Source organism: Colius striatus, chromosome 2 (assembly GCF_028858725.1).
Source record: "Colius striatus isolate bColStr4 chromosome 2, bColStr4.1.hap1, whole genome shotgun sequence".
In the NCBI taxonomy this organism is placed as follows: Eukaryota; Metazoa; Chordata; class Aves; order Coliiformes; family Coliidae; genus Colius; species Colius striatus.
Window position 1 is genome coordinate 111,001,611 of NC_084760.1, and position 20,204 is coordinate 111,021,814.

At 40.0% G+C, this 20,204-nt stretch overlaps 1 protein-coding gene across 2 annotated transcripts in view; it reads right to left on the reverse strand.

Moving 5' to 3' along the window:
* The window catches only part of SOS1 (SOS Ras/Rac guanine nucleotide exchange factor 1), a 52,641-nt gene that overhangs the window by 17,788 nt on the left and 14,649 nt on the right, over positions 1-20,204 (reverse strand). The window contains exons 5-9 of one of the 2 annotated variants that reach the window (XM_061989121.1): positions 17,391-17,600; positions 16,749-16,892; positions 14,061-14,171; positions 13,853-13,951; positions 803-930 (exon numbers count right to left, since the gene is read on the reverse strand). In XM_061989121.1, the coding sequence (XP_061845105.1) occupies positions 803-930; positions 13,853-13,951; positions 14,061-14,171; positions 16,749-16,892; positions 17,391-17,600 (692 nt within the window). The remainder of the gene's footprint in view (positions 1-802; positions 931-13,852; positions 13,952-14,060; positions 14,172-16,748; positions 16,893-17,390; positions 17,601-20,204) is intronic. The other variant, XM_061989122.1, reaches the window with a different exon arrangement.

Sequence of the window (20,204 nt, forward strand, 5' to 3'; positions counted from 1 at the left end):
AATATCAGCACCACTGCAAGCTTCACTAATGTTTCTCAAGTGCCTCATCTGATAAATTTTCTACTCATCCTCTGTGCAATAAATGTTTTACCCAAACACAGGCAACCAGAAGTGAGCAAGCCGTTAGTGTTTCTTAGCCTAACAAACCACTCATTTCCACAGCTGACAATGTTTTTAGACTGCAGCAACTTGAAAGCAGCACGTTCAGAGAAAATAAGCTGTTCAATGCATTCATGTCCAAGCCTAAAGATCATACTTTGCAGCACAGGACTTGTTTGGCAAAGAAAATACTGAAACTAGCTTAAAGTGCAGAAGCAAAGTTTGAACATGTTTAAATAACTGGACAAATGTTAGTGTTAAATCAACCAGCAGATAGTATCACCCAAGGATTTGCTACAACAGTGCAACTTAGAAATAGATGCATAGCCATCTAGTACTATCTCAATCTTCAGACTAAGTACTTTCAAATACAAGGATGTTACGTTATCACACAGAAAAACACTTCTACAATATTTTGAGGTGGATATTTATTATCTGAGCAGAATTAACCCACAAATGGCACAGCTTTCTACTTACCAGTGAACTCTCTGAACGTCTCAACTACCAGCATGCAAGGACACAGAGGAATTAGAACGGTTTTAAAACAATAACAAATTATCTTGGCTTTGATGTCACTTCCTCTGAAAAAGCAGGCTTGTCACAAACTATTTTGTTCATTGTTTACTAAAAGAGGAAACTGGGAGCCCTGGATTTATAGCAAAGCATTAAGAGCAGAAAACAGGAAAAATGGAAACATGTTTACCTAAGCCTTCGTTTTGCAAGACTTTTGGAGCATATCCGTTCCATACTGCTTTGAAGATTTAGTAGGGCAGTTATGGCTTGCTTTAAGCACTCTTTATCCTCTTCATCCTCACTTTTTTCTTCCAATTGCTGTGAACATTGAAAGTCAAATACAAAAAGTGTTACGAGCATTTTAGTATGCACGAATCTGTAAGTTTGACCTAGGAAGAAGAAATCCAACCATGTGCTGATTTTTGCATGCTCCTGCTTGTTATTAATGAAATAACCAGGTGCATTACTGCCACAGGTAAGAGACAACTGTCTACCAAGAGCTTAATCTCAGTAAAATGAGAGCAGCAGTCACTAGTCCCCCAGACACAGACACGCTCAGGCACACGTTATTTACCTCAAAACTAGTTTGATTTACCTTATATCTCCGAAAGAAGAACATATTAGGTATTAAATCTTAAGAGGAACAGATGAGGAAGGAGATCCCCATACATACCATTCTACAGCACAAAATCAAATGTGTGGGATGTCTGTGGGTTTGTAACACACATAAGCATTCCTGGAACACGCAAGCTGTATCAGAAGCCAAGTGAAAGTCCTTCATTGCATTTATAAACAGAAGATGACAAGTGCTCTAACCTCACTAACAAGAGCCTAACCAATAATTAATGTTGGACAGGATTTTGAAGATTATCCTATCCAACCTCCAGCTCAAGTGCAGAGCCAAGAGAGAGTAGGTTGCCTAAGGCCATAATGAATTTTGAACTGAGTTTTTGCTCTCAGGATGGAGAGAGACCATGACTTTTCTGGACAATTTCCTCCAGTGACTGAATTTGGGGTTTTTTTCCCTAATAGCTGATCAGGATTTCCCTTATTGACTTTCCATAGTAGAATACATGGAAGCATTATGCAGCTATGAGCAGTATTCCTCTGTCTTCTACACCCCATCACACAAAGACAGCAGGAAGGTTTATACTCCTTAGTCTCCTTTTCTCCAGAATGAATAAAGTCCCTCTCATAGTTTCTCCTTCATCATATGCTCTACTACTTTTCAGTAGTCTTGTTTCAGTAACCCAATGTCAGCAGGAAACCCAAGCTGTTCTGATGCAGCCTTGCCAGTATGCAACAAGTAGGCATCGCTACTTCCCTCAAACTGAAGGCTACACATTTGCTAATGCAGCAACACAGACCTACATTGCTGTGTGTTCTGCTGGCTTGTGTTCAGCTTAATATCCATAAGGACAGTGATTTTTTTTTCCATGCAAAAACACAAAGGGGAAAAACAATAACCAGAGGCATGGAGAAGTAAATGAGGAGAAGCCTTGTCTCCATGGAGAGGATGCTTGGCTGTCCATTGGAAAACACAGGTGCATCTAACTACGGCCAGTTTGTAAAACCAGGGTACATTAAGTCCCTATGAGTACACAGCTACATTAACACCTTCATAAACTAACTCAACTTTCCTTAAAGGACAAAAAATATAGTAAAGTTATAAACTAAGGCTGAATGAGAAGAGGTAACACTAATATTTTGTGCCTATCACTGTGACAGTTGAGTCTAAAACAAGATTTGCCACACTTCTAAGGTGTTTAAGATTTTCATCTTGAATCTTTGTTTAGGCATTAATGTGTTCCAAGCTACAGTTAATGAAGAAACTGCTGACTACAGCTACAACTTAGACATAAAATGAGATAACAGTTACTTAGAGGATTATTAAGAGATGCCTGTTTCACACCACTATACATCAAGAACTGGCTCCACACAACTGAAAGATTTGTTTTGAAGGAGATGGCACAGGTGAAATGACAGGCTGGCATGGACCAGAGTAAGAGTACCTTTAGAAACAGTACAATCATGCTATTTGCGTCCAGTGTGAGACCTAAGCGTTGTTCTTCAAAATACAAATGAATAAAATATATGCAGGTCTGACATTTGAATGAGTCACAGCTTTTTCTTTTCCTGACCAAAGTTAACAGTTGTCAAAGCCAAAGACTACTTTGTGTTTTCAGCCATAAGGATAACCACTAAGTTTATTCTAGACAGCTTCAGTTCTTGTAGCCTGTCATACTCTTGACCTAAGCAGCATGAGTGTCTACTCATATGACAACTACTGAAACAGGCTGACAGTGCATCACAACAGGCATTACTTCCCAAAAGGTCTCAGACAGAATACATCACTCTAAGCAGGAATAGACCGCCCTCGTCACATTCTTCTGCTCTCTAGATTTAACACAGGGGTATCATCTTCCCCCTGCTTCGGCAGTTGAGCAGATCATTTAGGTTTAGAGAGGACTTCAGACAAATGAGGCAGGTGCAGCACTGCTGGCAGATGTCCTGAAAGAAGTCCAAGAAAACCACACAAATACCTCCAAGATTTTGCACCTTTCCTGCACAAGAGTTCAAAGAGAGCTCTTTGCTTTGCACGCTGCTTCTTTGCCAGTCCAACTTTTGTACCAGCCCAACTAAGAGTGATGCGCTGGCAGAACAAAAATGGTCCATGTCCCAGAGAAGAAGGTGTTTGAAATTTAGAAAATTATCAAAAGAAACTCAAGCAAATGTAGGTTAATGTTTGTAAGAGAAGCACTAAACCAAATCAACAGGAAAATAAGAGCCTAAAATAAAAGCAATCAGGAATTTTCTCAATGTAGCACCTTATCAATTCAAATATCGGGGAAAAAAGGGCTCTCTGCACATTCTCTTCAGAAACACACTGGTACAGATTAACATTCACTACTGCAAAGCATTCTGCTCCTGTGGTGAGTTTATAAAATGCTTTCTACAGCAATTTCTCTCCAGTTGCAAAAACAGTATTCATCACGGGAAAGTCCGGATCCAAATGCAAAATACATGTTTGTATACAGTACTGGACAGAAAGCAATGGTTGAGACTAACAATTCCCCACCAGGATCTATTGGAAATAATCCATATTTCCAACCGTATATACAAAGTAAATGAAAGTCCAGTGAGTGCAATTATGCTCCAGGTTTCACATTTAGGAAGTGTGCATGCAGAAGTGGGCATCTTAAATGCAAGACCTACACAAGTGGCAAACCACACAGTGCTGTGAACTGCTATGAAGACACTTCTCTATGCACAGACAAGGGATTGGAAAGTTTATATTCTAGCACTGTGTAATTACTATAAGCTGCTATCAAAAATAGTCTTAGTCAGAACTGAACTTCAGTTACAGCAATGACTTCAATCTTACACTGCCCCCAGACAATCTGGAAGAGGAGGTTATGGGAAGTGAAACGGCATCACTAGAAACATCCAAGTTTCTCTGCAAATCCCACTCATTCTTCTGTAGCTTTGCAGTGCCCTCTAATGAATAAATCAGGTAGATGATAAATAAAAGTGCAGTTTGTAGGCTTTTATTCAGACAAAGAGTCTTGTGAAGAATACTATATTATTATGTGAAGGAGATGCAGATTTCTGATTACCAGTAGTATTACAGTTGCTGTACTTCTAATCCTCTGAGAAAATTTTGCTTTATAATGATTGGGATGATTCACAACACTATAGGTGCAGCATCCTCACCATTCAAAGAAAGCAAACTTGGAAAACAGATTGCTAAAGGAAGTTTCTAATAAAATGTACACTACATCCTAGGCTGCAAGTTCTGAAGAGATATCAAGAAGTGGAAGACAAGGTATTCTGTTCTACCTGTTGCATAACATAAGGATTAGGCACTTATAAAACTAGGAAATTCCAAGCAGATACAAAAGAAATCTTCCCATGCAGTGTAGAATTAGACTATGGTAGTCCTTCACTTACACCATCAGGAAAGCATCTATCTAGAAACACAATGACATTTATACCTGTGATGAGAATATGCAGATACAACAATACTCATAGGTGCCACAATGGGTATAAAATCTTGTACTTCAGGGTTTACATCACAGTCTAGGCTTGTGTCTGCCTAGGAGATTGTTCTAAACCTAACCACTGAAACTTGTGAACTGCAGGTTCATCAAGTTACCTGGGAGAGCATAAATCAGCTTCTATACACAAAAGCCACAACAGCACATGAGAGGCAGGGAAATCACAACTAAATTCGTGTAACTGGTTAACTCAAGATCACTGGTGGTAGGTGCTAACGATACTGCCCTTCAAAGCACTAATCCAAGAAGTTCAGTGCATCAGTGAATCCATGTTACAAGTGGAAGCTACACACCACAGCACTCAGAACTTCCAACCGGTGCTGCTTCAGAGAAACCTCTTCAAAACCCACTACGTAGTTTCTTAAAGCAGAAGCCCACAGTGAGGCAACAAAGCACTTGTACAGCTGCCAAAGCAAACCTGATGTGTTGCGAGACCCAGCTGTCTGCTCTGTAAGGAAATGCTACACAGGGAAGCAATGAGAACTTGAAGGGCACTGACACCAGTTACTCCAGTTTCTGCTCTCATGCCTCATCATTTTCTTCAACATGTTTCTGAGATTGGGGTACCTATCAAAAGGTAATCCTGAAACAGGCTGGCTGATTATGAAGAATGAAAAGGAACACAATTTCTGCTCTGACAAATGCAGGCAGGGTGCCATAAAACAATCCTGGAAGCTGGCTCAACAGCACTGAGGTGGCCAAGAGCTCCTTATGACTTTTTGCAATTCCTCCAAATAACAAACAACTTAATTCTCAGCAGCAGTGTGCTCGGACAAAAGTGCTCTCATCTCTAGAAACTTTAATTTTTAGAAAGCATCAGCAAATCATCTGTAACAGCAAATGGGGACAAGTGCAGGGAACAAATGTGCACTTCTAAAAAATGCTAGGACTCAAAAAGCACTTCACACTCGAAGCTTGAAGGAAACTGTGTTCCTGAACACACACACACACACACACACATACAGCCTCCCCTTCAAGGTTTTGAGATTTCAAAAGTACTTTTGTTTCCATGTAAACTCAGACAATCTTGAGCACAGTGCAGTAAAAATATGCATACATTTATACAACTGTTTATTTGGATTTACATTACAGAAGGAGTGTTACTTGTATTAAGAGTGGAACAGAATCTCATATACATTACTGAAGTAATGGCAAAATCTTTTCCTCAGTTAAACACAAAAGTTTAACTATGTCTTCTTGACTTAATTTTTAAAAAGTACATTAAATCACATAATCTTACATAAACATGTCAAATGTCAAACCTCAGATACCAGATAATGAGTTACAAAAAGCCTCCAGCATTCTCTTGGAAGTACATTTTAAGAGATAGAAGCTAAAAAGCCCTTATTTCTTTATTTCATGTGAAGAAGTTTTAACTCACATAATGTAAAACAAGGTCAGCCCATTGGGAAGCAAACTGTGCAAGGAAAGCATTAAAACAGAGGAAAATAAGAAGCATTTCAACTTTTAGTAAACAGATTCCCAGATCTTTCACAGCTTGATTATGTGACTGAAATTTTCCACGTAACTTTGAGATCTATTTTAAGTACGTCAAACTTCACATGAGCCCCCAAAAGTGAAACCACTTGGACTAAGGAAAAAAAAAGAACTTAAAGAATTGCTACTTTGATTATTTGATGTGGACTGTGTTGGGCTTGTGTGGAGACTTTTTTTTTTGTAGTGGGGGTTGTAGTGGTGGTGTGGTGCAGTCGTGGCCCTTGTAAGAAGTTCTTGAAACTTTCCCCAGCTCTAAGACCCATTTCTGGACAAGGCTGGGACAATCTGCAGTGGGAGGAGGGGGAGGAAAGATTGGGATAAGAGAGAAGTGACCACGCACGTCCCAAGGTCAGTAAGGAAGGAGTGGAGGAGGTGTGCTGGAGCAGAGACCTGCTGCAGCCCGTGGTGGAAGGGCAGCTGTGCCCCTGCAACCTACGGATGGTAACGGTGGGGCTGAGATCTGCTGGCAGCTCCTGGAGGAGCCCAGGCAGAGAGGGTGGCTGTGCCCAGAGCAGCTGTGACTCTGTACAGTGGTGGTGTTGGAGCACAATGTGCCTGGAATTCTGCTGCCGTGGTGGAGACCCACGGGGAGTTGTGAGGGGCTGCAGCCCCAGGGGAGGGGTCAGGCTAGAGAGGTTTGTGAAGGATTGTCTCTCATGGGAGGGAGTCCGTGCTGGAGCAGTGGGGGATGCAAGGAGTCCTCCAACCCTGACAAAGAAGGAGCAGGAGAGACCATCTGTGAGGGACTGACCACAGCCCTCATTAGCTGCATCCCTGCCTTGCTGAGGGGGTGGAGGTATCAGGAGCAGAGAGCCGAGTCAGGGAAGAGGGGAGGGGTGGGGGAAGGTGGTCTTAAAGGCCTAGTGGTATTTTCTTATCATCCCACTCTGTTTTGCTTTCTGTTTGTTGGGGTTTTTGGTTGGTGGAAGATGAAATTGATTTTGCTTTCTTCTCCAAGTGGAGCAGTCAAGTCTGCTTTGCCTGGGACCATAATTGGTGAGTGAGCCCTCCCTGTCCTTGGGGATTTCCATGAGTTAGTTACCTTTTTTCTTTCCCATCTAATCAAGGTTAGGGGGTAATGAAAAAAAGGAGTAAGCAAGCAGCTGCACAGCTGCTGGGTTTAAACCACGCCAGGACACTCTTTCTTGGGGGCACAGGCTGTGTGAAATTGAAATAAATCCATTTCAGAAATAAATGACACTACTGTGAAGTAAGTGTCATCTTTCAAATCAGGATGCACACGGAGGAAAAGCCAGGAAGAGCTATTCAGCAACACACACCACACAGAAGCCTGTCAGTTCATGTTTCATCAATTCAACAGTTTGAAGCTTTCTATAAGAGGTTTCCTATGTGGCCAATTTGCCACTAGCGTTCCCATGAATGGGTACAGCCTGCCAGGAGACAGGATTTTAGGTTAGGCCTGCTCAAGTGCTAGATGTTTCAACAGGTGTCTGCTCAGCAGGAATGAGTGTATTTTTGCACCCAGTTTCTGCAGCTAGGCAGGGATTCATGACTGTGAGCAACTCTCATTGAGCCCACACAATCAACGTTGCCTTCATCGAGGAACAGATAGAAAAACAAATCCTGGCTTTCAAACAAGTTCCTTGATGTTCTCATAAAACCATTTCCTAAACATTCAGTCTTTTTGTAGGCTTCTAGCTGCTATATATGCATTTTGTATGCCCAGATTATATTTCCATTACTATGGAAATGGCTACTTTGTTAACAGGAGACCTTGTCTTCTCAGTATGGAAAACCCATTTGCTCTGCATTCTTCAAAAACATGTGTTTGGGGGTTTTTTTTGCACATGCTGATGTCTCTTCCACAGCAGATTCATTACCTTTCTGCAACACATGTACAAGTTCACACAGATCCTTCCAGAGCCTTCCTGCTCTGAAATTCTCTTCTGTCTTACTGTCACTTAGGTTTGTCTCATCATTGTTAGAAGACCTGTAGAATACATTAGAAATTTAAAACTCATAATTAAGTTGATAACATTGAGTTAGATGAGTATTTAAAATACCACAAAATATTTACCTATGTGCTTCCACACTTGTAATTGAGGTCTTCCATTTTCTTCCCCCAAATTTTCCATCACAGTAAAGACAAATTCAGTTTGAAAACATCTTCCCTTTCTCCTTCGTAATTCCAAAGTGGATTAAAAAACACTTTCATTGCTTCGACACGAGCCATGTCTGATGTTTGCCAGCCAAGTTTGCAAGGCCATAAGCTCAACTGGATGGCACCTCTATGTCTGGATAAAAATGTCTGAATTGTTGAATGCTACATGAAATGAATTCACAATTTCAGAGATCACTCTGGGAAGCAATAGTAGAACCCTGTTGATTTTAAGAGGAACTCTGTTGATTAAGGAAAAAAATAGCAGAGAAAATGAGGGATGACAAGCAGAACACCATCTGTAGACTCTGTCATGTACCATGAACAGAGTTTATTGTTCTACTTGTGTTTGTTGTTTCCTACAGCTTTCCATTGGTTTCCACTGACAAAGCATTGACAGAAAACAGACTCCTCTCCTGCTTTAAGACCGAATAGAGAAAGCATGCTGGTACTGGAACTAAATCCACATCTCCATGTCCAGAATAATTTCTGCTGAAGAGATGAAGTATATGAAAGTCTCAACCATAGCACTGCTTCCCTCCAAGGATCTCTCTTTTGTACAGACTGTGACAGCAGAGGCAGGAGAGAAGGAAATATACTACTGCTATTAAAAAGACTACACAGTGGTACAAGTGTATCAGGGACTATATGATGACTGCCAGTCACAAAAACTAACGCCATCTTATAGTAGCTGAAAACCTCAGATACAAGCAGCTTCTTCACATGCAATCCTTGACAGATTGGGCCAATTTTTTTATTTAGAGGGGGGGAAAAAAAGGATCAAAATTTGTACAAGTTCCTGTAACATGCATCTGTTTCCATAACTGCAAAACCCTTGGGTGTTCAGCATAAACTGTTGCCATGTCACCGAAATGCAGGAACAGATCACACCCTCCAGAGAACAGTCTACTCCAGTAGAGCTCTCCTAATTCCCACACTACCAGGAGGAATTTGCCCTGCATGTGTTCCTAGAAAACAGAGCAGAAAACAAAACTCTGGAACCCTACAGTTAAATATATAAGTCAAGTCAGAAGTTGGAATTCAGTCAGTGCTTCATTTGACTCCTCAACGAGGGCATCATCTAAGTCTTGCCACTCTGCCATCCTACTCCCTGCTTCAAGGGATCAAAGCACAGCATTTGTTGTTCTGGCAGCAGACTGACAATAACACAGCTCAAGTGTCACAGAGGATTGTAACAGAAGGAGGATTTTTTACTTTAATTTTATACAACTTTTGCAAGAAAGGAATTTTGGTGGGATAATGGAAAAAAAAATACTCTCCAAGGTAATTCTCACTATAAAATTCCCTGGAAAGAGACATCTGCTTCTCAAAAGCCCAAATACATCCTATACAAAAGGAAAACACTACACAACAGAACACATAGCCCCATCACAACTCTGTGATAGATGACAAACGAAGTAATTTGCATGAGCATATTGTGCATCTCTAACACAAACACATAGGAAATCCATCCTAAGTACCACAACAGCTAGAAAGAAGAAAATAAATACATTCTGAAGAACTTTTTAATTAAAGAGTTATCTCAGAGAGTCCAATTAGTTAGATTAACAGAAACCAAGTTTGTGGAAAAAGTGCACACACACCTGTGTGGCAAAGTTGTATTTTCACTAATCATCTCCCCTTTGGTTGCCAAGCACACAGTTGACTAAAAGCATAAACTCAAGAGCACTTAAAGGAGAAAAGCAATAGAAATATTGTTAACAAGACCACGCAATCAAGAAATACAGAACCTCATTTACCTGACTCTTATCACCTCCAATTTCTAACATAAGACACTATTTGTGTACTCTGTACCTTTACAACACTGCAGTTGCAATGTAAGCCTTCACAGATTAACCATATGAAGAAGCTGCTTAAATTTTTCACCTACTGTCATACTCTAGTAAATCTCTTCTTAGACTTAAGATCAGTTTTTACATTATCCCAGCTTTTATTCCCAAGAAACATTTAAACAGGCTTTGCAGTCCTTATCATACACTAGCAACAGTTTGGTCAAGCTAAATTTCCTACAGCAGAAAGGCTTTCATCTGTCACAGAGACAGAGAATTGCACATTTGTCTCCAGTAGATGTAAAATAGAGTCATCTTCATCTGCAGTTACATCTACAAATACATGTTAAACAGCAATCTTTCTGCTTCTACATTTATTTCAAAACAGTATGATACATATGAGTTACTGTGCTTGGAAAGAAACACACCAAAGTGATTTTGGAAAAGAAAATCCTTTGCTGACACTAGGTAAATACTTGATTAAAATTGATTGCTAGTCTGAATACATGATTTTCTGGTTTTAATATTAATTGAAGGAGACTTTACGAATCGACTAAAGCAAGAGAACCTGTTAATTACAGAGCCTGAACTAAATACAAACAACACAGTGTTTTGAGACATTGATCTGTAACTGCAGATATTGTAAAAACTTTGCAGACGGCCAAAGTACAACTAATTAAGACCTGGTGATTCTCCACCTTGGGCTGAGTTACACCAGTTGAAGATGGAATCATAAACCAACTTCATTAAATTTGTTACACTCTGGATCATAAGCCTGGCTGAAACAAGGCTGAAAATCAAAGTGAGGTCTAAGTCCAAAAGAGCTTGGGATGTGTTGCCCAATACAAGGAAGAGACTGACTTAAAGATACTCTAGTCCTAAACTACGAACATTTCACCACCCTGTGTCTTCTCTGGCAACATGCAACAAATTTAAACCACTAGGTTGGGAAAAGGATGTTTTCTTATCTTGGTAAACCTTGTCAAACCAGAATATTTTAATCACTTTAGGCTACATTAACATAGTGAAAGAGGAAAACAAAGAAAGTTAAACTGAGTATTTTTACTTGAGCTGAATTGCCAGTCAGGAAAGACTCGAAATTTTTTATCATCTACTAACAAAGTTTAAAAAAAATACACCAAAACATGCTAGATGCTGCTGTGAAATCAAAGCACTCTGAGAATTTAGGATCATTATAGATTAAATACTGACAAAAAATGTTTGCAAAGAGACAAGCAGTTTCTATTCATTAGTTACAGGAGCCATGCTTGCGCTTGGTTTAAAAAACCCCACCTAGTAACCTAGCTCACCTGTTTCTCCTAAGCAAAGTTTATTTATATATACTGAGCCATTGCTACTTGGAAAAGTAATCTTATTTACTCAAAGAAATGGAAGAGTATCACACCCATGCACAACTTTACAGCACCTGAACCGGTGCCCAATTCAATTTAAAAGTACTCTAAACTTCTTTCTTCGATTACTCAAGGCTGTAATTAACTGCATTATTTGTACCACCCTCTTTTTCACTTAAGAGTCCACATGGCTATTCACAGAATTCTATGTTTCTATAATTAAGAAATAAGATTCACATTACAGCCCTCAAGATTCTGTGATTATCTGCAAATTTGCAGAAAAGTACAGCCTCCCATGATGCTGCTATTTCACACAGTTAGTTTCTTACATAAAGGTTTGGAGACTTTCAGGTTATTTGAAGGAAAACACAGCCCTTAGTCATATGCTAATTTTTGAACACAGTTACAGCAAGGAGCTTCAACTAAAAATAGAATATGTAGTTGTGCATTCCTGGTGCCCTGCCAAACTTCAGTAGGGCTTGAGTTTCTAAACTGGATAACAATCAGTGGACAGCGATCTACCTTTATTGTAGTCTGCATAGTTAGAAGGTAACTTCAAAGTGTACAAGATTATACAACACAGCTCAAAGAAAAATGCTAATCCCTTAATCCTTAAATACATCTGTAATCAAGAGAAATAAAATTGTTTTTCCATGTATTACTCTGCCAATATTTCTTCTCTTCATACCAAGGGACCCATTTTCAAAACAAACTTATTTATAGACATGCCTGCAATCACTAAATCAGGTCTCTCACCATAAACAAGAATTCAGTACAACCTTGTACCAGTGAAATTGCCAGCATTACATGCCTAAATAATTCCACTGATACCCTTCCACGGCAAATATCCATCTATCAGGTGATTTTTAAGTATAACCAAGCTGGAATCTGTTTGAAGACTCCAGATAAGAGAGAGAAAAAGCTATTGGCAGCAGAGACTACTTGAGGGAGGGATTTGTATGCTGCATGCACGTATGTACTGACAGATGAAGCTACTGCCATCAGAGTTGATATCTCTCTCTTCATGTGCCTCTATTATCCATCACCTCCTGTTATATGTACCACATCTGACAGACGACAGTGCCACGTGTCTCACTAAAACGTGAGATGAGCAACACGGGGGAGAAATTCAAAGAACACAATCCTTAGATCACACTCCAATTTTCCCTAGAGAAAGTGAATGTGAACCGATTCCTATTTCTGTAAGCACACATTCCCTCTTTCTCTCACTAGAATTGCCAATGTCAAGACAAAACAGGGTGGCTGTGGGTCAGACAACATTAAATCATTCACGCTTTGTCTATCATGTAAGACACATCATGTTCACAAGGAAGCATGCAAAGACACTAGGCACTGCATTTTGAGACTGTGTGATAAAAGCACGAGGAAAAAAAACAGAGAAACCCTATGTCTGTGCAGGTCTATCACACACAATGCAGACAAGCTGCAGCATCCCTCTCGTTCCAATGGAATGTCATGAAAGGAAATGCTTAACATGTTAGAGACGTCTCAAAAGTCAGACCAAATCCATCATAAACAGATTAAGTTCTGAAATTCAAAAAAGTATGTTATATAAGATGAGCTACATGTCAAAGCTGTATGTGTAGATCTAAATCAGTCAAATGGTGTTAAAACTGTAGACACTTAAGAGTCAAAGATGACCTGAGTTATCCCAAGTCAGCCAAACAAACATTGAAGAAAAAACACTCCCAAAACTTCTGATACAAATGTCTTCAAGTAACTAAAGCTTTGAACACTGTATCCCTTATGAGTTTCCATTAGTCCAAATGAAGATTGGACTTGAAAGTTTTCCTCAAAATGGCCTATACTCCTTAAAGATTATCATTCAATATTAACTGATAAATGCTCCAGAAAACCATTCTGTAGCTATTTTCTTTACATGTGTATATTGTAGAGTCTTTCCTGTTACCTTACCAAGAAGTGTATATATTATTAACCAAGCCTTCCCTTTGAAGAAAGGATATCACCTTTACAACCACCATAGGATGTGCACTGCAAGAATACTGAAGCTTCAATGAAATTGAAATGAAGTATGAAGGGAAATCTTACTGTGATTTTAACCTGAGAAAGTAACAGCTTGAGAAAGCCTTGGATATTTTCTGTTATACAGCCATTTGCCATTATCTCCTACAACAACCACTGAAACACTCATTCCAAGAATATAAGTACCCAGAAATGTATTACTTCAAAAAGTAACTTAATTATCCAACACAAATATCGAGCTCCTGCAAAGCTCCCATGACATTACAAGCTGATATTGAGTTAGTTATAGCACACATCATTCATCGCAGCAGTTTTGTTATTCACATTCTAGTAACAAGTTTTGCACCTGAGCACACAAAGCTCTGGTAGACAACACTGAGAATCATGAAAGAAAACGTTTGATTGACACAATGTTCTTACTTTTAGCAGTTCAAAATAATGAAGACAGTGGTAAACAGGGGCAAGGAGCAGCCGGGGTAGAACATACTGAACAGCTTCTTTAAAGCCTTCACCTATTGACTAGAAACAAAATAAGTTTCAGTCTTAAAACAACAACTTGTATTGAAGCAAGATACAATGTAATTAAAACAGTAACAGCAACTCTATGGCTTACTTAAAAGAAAGTTACCTGTAGATAAAATGCTGCTCCTGGCTTTGATAACTGACTTAGAAAATGATCATGAAAACCAGGCCGCAAAATATCTTGTGCATACGATTCATAGGGATCAAACGCTAGTTCCTAAGCAGAAAGGCAGAGTCATTTCACACAACTGATTTCATACATACACTTCCTATTTCTTACAACAAAATACATATGCTACATAGGAGAGACTTTCCTGCATGCTTTTTCCAAAACACCTACAGAGAAGAATCAACACTTTTATGTGCACAGGCTCATGGTAATTTAGTCTGGAAGATGTCTCTGGAGGTCGAGTGATCCAATGCCTTGTTCAAAGCTGGACCCACCTCGAGACTAATGCCAGATTCAGCATCAGGGTTGCTCAGGGTCTTATCCAGTTAAATTCCAAGTACCTCCAAGAATGGAGGCACTAAAACCTCTCTGGGAAGCTTATTCCAATGCTCAATCGCTCTAATTGCAGGTTTCCCCCTCCCCAGTATCTAATCAGGATTACTCTTTTTACCAGGCACGTGCTCCCTCTCATCTCACCCCACAGCTCCCTATGGTGAATCCCCTTCAAGAGCCTGTCTTAGTCTTTTCTACACCTTGAGGTAACTGAAGACAGCAATAACATCTCCTTTCTCAGACTTCTTCTTTAAACTGAATAAACCCAGTATTCTTAACTCACTTTGTACATTATGGGTCTCAACTCTTTCATCATCACAGTAACCCTCACGTATAAGCATATCTTGTACTAGGAAGGCCAAAATTGGACACAGCACAGAAGTGATACCTCAGTCTGCCACCTACACTTTTCCTAATATAACCCAGTTGGCAGTCAGCCTTCACTGCCAACTCCTGAGGCTCTCCAAGCCCTGTCAAGCAGTACTGCTCCTCAGGCCAGGCATCTGGACCTTGTTCGGTCCCAGGTGCAGAACTTCATGTTTGTCTTTACTCAGCTCCATGAAGCTTCTGTAGGTGCATTTCTCCAGCCTGTGAAGTCCTCCAAGAAGTAGCCCTATCCTCCTGGGAATTTCACCTATCAACATGATTAGGCTGACCTCCTCCCATAACACTAACACAGACATTGAACATTATCAGCCCAGTATCAAACCCTGAGGAATGCCACTAACCACTGGCCCCCAGATGGACTTTGTATTGCTGACGACAGTCCTTCAAGCCTGCAAGTCCCACTCTATAATTCAAGCAGCTAGTCTACATCTCATCCATCTAGCTATAAGGATACTAGGACAGACTGTGCAGAAGGCCATACTAAAGTTCAGACAGGGATATTATCTGCCCTCCCATTTGTCCATGAAGCCGGTTATCTCTTCTTCATAAGCAGTTGTTGATCAGGTACAGTTTGTCTTTCAGAAATCTGTGCTGGCTGTTGCCAATCATGTTTTAGTCCTTCACATGTCTGGATGTGAATTCCAGAAAGATCTGCTAATCTCTTGGGGACTGAGTCTGATCAGTTCCTAGTTCCACAATCTTTGGCACCAAGTCTAACTAGAAAGCCTAGAAGCATATCTTGCCAATAAAGGCCATGCAGAAGAGAGTTGAATACTTCAGTGCATTCTATGTCCTCCAGCACAGAGTCTTCCACTCCATGAGCAAGATATCCATGTTTTCTACTATCATATTTTTCATACTATGTCACCTATACAGGCTCTTCTTGCTTTATTTCATATTGCTCACAAGTTTAACTGAAGTTGAGCTGCAGTCCCCTTAATACCATTTCCATCTGCCTAGGCAATGCTTCTACAGGAAGTCTGTGTTTCTTTTTGAATCAGAATCATTTAGGTTGGAAAAGACCTTTAAGATCATCAGCTCCAACCATGAACTTAACACTACCATGTCCACCACTAAATCACATCCCTAAGCACCACATCTACATGTCTTCTAATAACTCCAAGGATGGTTGTTCAATCACTTCCTTGGGCAGCCTGTGCCAGCGTTTGATAACTCTTTTGGTGAAGAAATCCCTCCTAACCTCCAATCTAAACTTCCCCTGCTGCTGCAACTTGAGGCCATTTCCTCTTGTCCATCATTTATCACTTGGGAGATGAGAGTGACTCCCATCTTGATACGACCTCCTGTGAGGTAGCTGCAGAGAGTGATCACACCTCCCCTCATCCTCCTCTTTTCCAGACTAAACACCAACAGCTCTCTCAGCTGCTCCTCATCAGACTTGCGCTCCAGACCCTTCACCAGCTTTGTTGCCCATCTCTGGAAACACACCAGCACCTCAGTGTCTTCCTTGTAGTAAGAGGCCCAACTTTGGTTAAACAGGAAATCTTCAAACTGCACTTCTCCTTCCTCCTGCTACACCTACCCTTTTTTTTATGGAATGCATGTTCCTTGTCCTTTGAGTACAATGCTTTTGAAAATTAGCCACCTCTCCTGAACCCTATCTACCCTTAAGGCAGCCACCACCAACGTGATCCTGCTTCCCAGTTCCCCAAAACTCAGGGACTTTAGTCTGTTTATCTCCTGCACTTTTCTCAGGACCTTAAACTCTACCATCTCTACTGGTCTCCATTCATTAACAACCCTAGTTCAACAGCCTTCCTCACCAGCTCCCTAAGCCTGCTGGCAAAGAAGTCTTTGTTTGCCAGAACAAAAACACACTTAGCATCTAAGTGCAAGTCCTTAAAATACATAGGAACAGCAAAAATACTCCCAATATTTTCTTACCTCTGCCATGTCTTCAAAACAGCTGCCTACTAGTGGATGAGGACTACCTTCATCTGTCATTTCAACAGTGTCTTCTATATGACCCAATAATTTCACACTAAGTTCATGAATGTCTGATATACGACTAAATATATTTTCCACGTCCTGTAAAAAAATACAGAACAAGACAAAAAAAAATCAACAGGGAATTGGACACAATTTCTTAGAGGAAGAATGTTCTGTGCAAAGCTACTCTGTTAAGATATGAAAGTCAAGCACTTCCTTAAATAGAATTAGACTTTATAACATATTTTATTATATACTTTCTGTATACTTTATATAAGATTTGGAAAACAATGACTTTATTTGGAAATACATAAAACTTTACAATGATTCAAACATAGCAAAGAACAACCATGGCAATTCTTAAACTATAGGCCTGCAAGTAAACATAGTAAATTGGGTGGTTTCTTCCACAGTTCTACAAAACTCGTGCTTCCCCACAACTGCTCCTGTACTATTTGCATTTCAGAAATCAAGACAAGTGCTTCCTGTACTACTGACACCTTGAACTGGACAACAGTTAAGTTCTAGATGTGTTCAACTAGACTTATAGATGTTATAGCAGGGGTTTTCTTTGTTAGTGGTTTATACAGTACTTACATGAGATGAAAACAGTTTGGAGTTGGAGGCATATGGCTCTCTAAAAACTCTGATAATGAGATTAAGTTCCCTTATATATTGTCGAACCTCTGCCATAAATGACTTCACTAGGTCATAATAGGTTTGCTCCCCTGAGGTGGAGGGTTCCTCATCAGATAAAGTTAGTGCACTTAAATCTTCTACATCTTGATGGAACATATCCATTAATACCTAGGCAGGAAAGAGGAGGAAATCCACAAAGTGAAAACAACATCTTTCCAAGATCTACCAGTAAATTATCAGTAAGGGAAATCTATAATTCCCCTGAAATCAGACTGACGAGCACTAAGATTTCTGTCCTCTCATTCTGCCAGTGGTTGAGCATTACAAAAGCAATATTCATGGCTATGAACTTTCAAGTCATTATTTGCAGTGGCAATTTCTGAGGAATTCCCAGACACTTAGACCAATCCAGACATCTCTCCAAGAACATGGTCCTAAACTCAATTATTTTAATAGGTCTCAATCAATATCTAAGTGCTCCCTGAACTATATGGACACATTTAGCTGTATTATATTACTCCAAATCTAGCAACAGGACAAAGGGTAATGGGATGAAGCTGGAACACAAAAAGTTCCACTTAAATATAAGAAAAAACTATTTCACTGTTGAGGTGAGGGAGCCCTGGCACAGGCTGCCCAGAGGGGTTGTGGAGGCTCCTTCCTTGGAGGTCTTCAAGACCTGCCTGGACATGTTCCTATGTGACCTGATCTAGGTGACCCTGCTTCTGCAGGGGGGTTGGACTAGATGATCTCTAAAGGTCCCTTCCAACCCTACCATTCTATGATTCTCTTGAAGATAAATTATTATCTGAAGTCAAGACTGTGTGCATTTTAGCTTTTCAGCCTTAGCTTTAACAGGAAATCACAGATGATTGTGCTTAGAATCCTGTAACCTATCTATGATGAATACTGGGCTGCCCACACACTATGTGACCTGGTTTCAGTTCTTAACTCCCGAGTTGTTAAAATGGACCATTTTGGAAGGGCATCAGCCTCATAAAAAGTGGCAGTTACACTGCAGAACTACACAGACAAAAGGACCTCTAAAACCTTTGACTACTATAAGTTCCAATTCATACCTAAGCAACGCTTACCAAACACAAGCAATTAGTAAATCAAGCTTCTCAAGAAAAGCAGATGACAGAACTCTTCTTCCAAACACGGTATCTGAGCCAGGAGTCATTACAACGACTTAGCAAGTGGCAAACAAATCACACTGAGTTATTTCCATCATACTCAAAAAATATCTTAAAGGTAAATGAAATAAGTTGACTGCAAATTTGCAAATGGCATCCTAATTTGAAGTACATTCAGCAGACAGAAAACCTCAAGAGGTTGTACAAACAATCTACAATGAAGTAGCAAATCTTAACCCAAGCCAGCACAAGATGTTGTTTGACACAGAAGATGACTTTGTCCTGGGACTGGACAAACATTTACAAACAAATCTGCTGCCCAGAGCTACGTCCCTTTCAGGAAGTCATGAAGTATGTCAAATAATACAGGTGAACTTCAAAATAAATGAGAAGTGCTGCTTGCCAGCGTCTCTTCTGAACAGATGGAGCTGAAGCCATGGCAACCTACGAATGTTACTGCAGAGACTGACATGACTGCTGTCAATCATTGAAAAGATTGAGGAAAAGACTGCAGGATCAAAGCTCTAAGTACTCCTCTGAGAGCCAAAGGAGGGAAGACTGCCACCATGAACTAGAGTTTTTAACATGGCATAAAATAGAATGAAAAAGTGCTTTTCAAAATAATCATAAAACTGGAGATTTAGAATTAAACTTCTGAAGGAGCCACAGCAAACATCACATTTACCCTGGAATTCACAGTAAAAGTCTTCTTTCTGTATAGCATGTTACAGGCGTTTCTCTGGAGGACAAGCCAGTTAATCAAGGTGTTGTCTATTCATTTTAGACACAGGAACTGTTCTGCAAGAGAATACTTGAGGATCTCTGAGTTCAAGAGGTGGTCTGGTAGGTTCACCAGGTTTGAATATGGGATGCAACACACCTACCTAGAGCAGTCATTCTTCACCCTCAAAAATATACAGGTCTACTGAGGAGGAAAATGGGCACACAGCAGGTTCTTTCTCTTAGTGAGTCAAGGGTCCCTGCTACAGACCCTGGTCTTAATCTTCTCTGAAAGCAGAACAATGAACATTTTGCATTAAGATTGACTTCTTCAAAAGCTAAGAATAGAAAGTGATTCATCTTTCCAAGACAGTGAATGTACATGGAACTCAGGTTATAAGTAAAATCCTAACTAATTCTAGGGAATGGGACATTATAGGGTCACTACTGTAAGAAATTACGTGGAATAATGCAGGTATTCAAGGAAGCACCAGCATCTGCAACTTCACAGACACAGTTCCAGCACATACTTGAGCTAGAAGACTTCAAGCTGTACTCACAAGGTGCATATCTCACTACTATGAAATCCACAGAACCCAATTAAAGCAGCTATATGCCAGATATATAATTTAAAGCAATAAGAAGCATGAGCACATAGTAGAATAAAACCATCTTGCATTTTAATGGTTTTTGTTTTTTGCAGACAAGGCAACATTTTCCAGATGGATGGATGGATGGCACAAAAGCAAGTGTGAAAGTGCTTGAGAAAAAGAACTGCACACAGAGCCAAGAAACTGTTCTGGCTGTTCTGTTTCAAAAAAATAAAACCAAGTAAAACATGTTATGGGTATGAACATAATATACTATGGAGTTTGTCGATGCAACTAGGAAAAAGATGCCTTGGGAGCACTTTCTA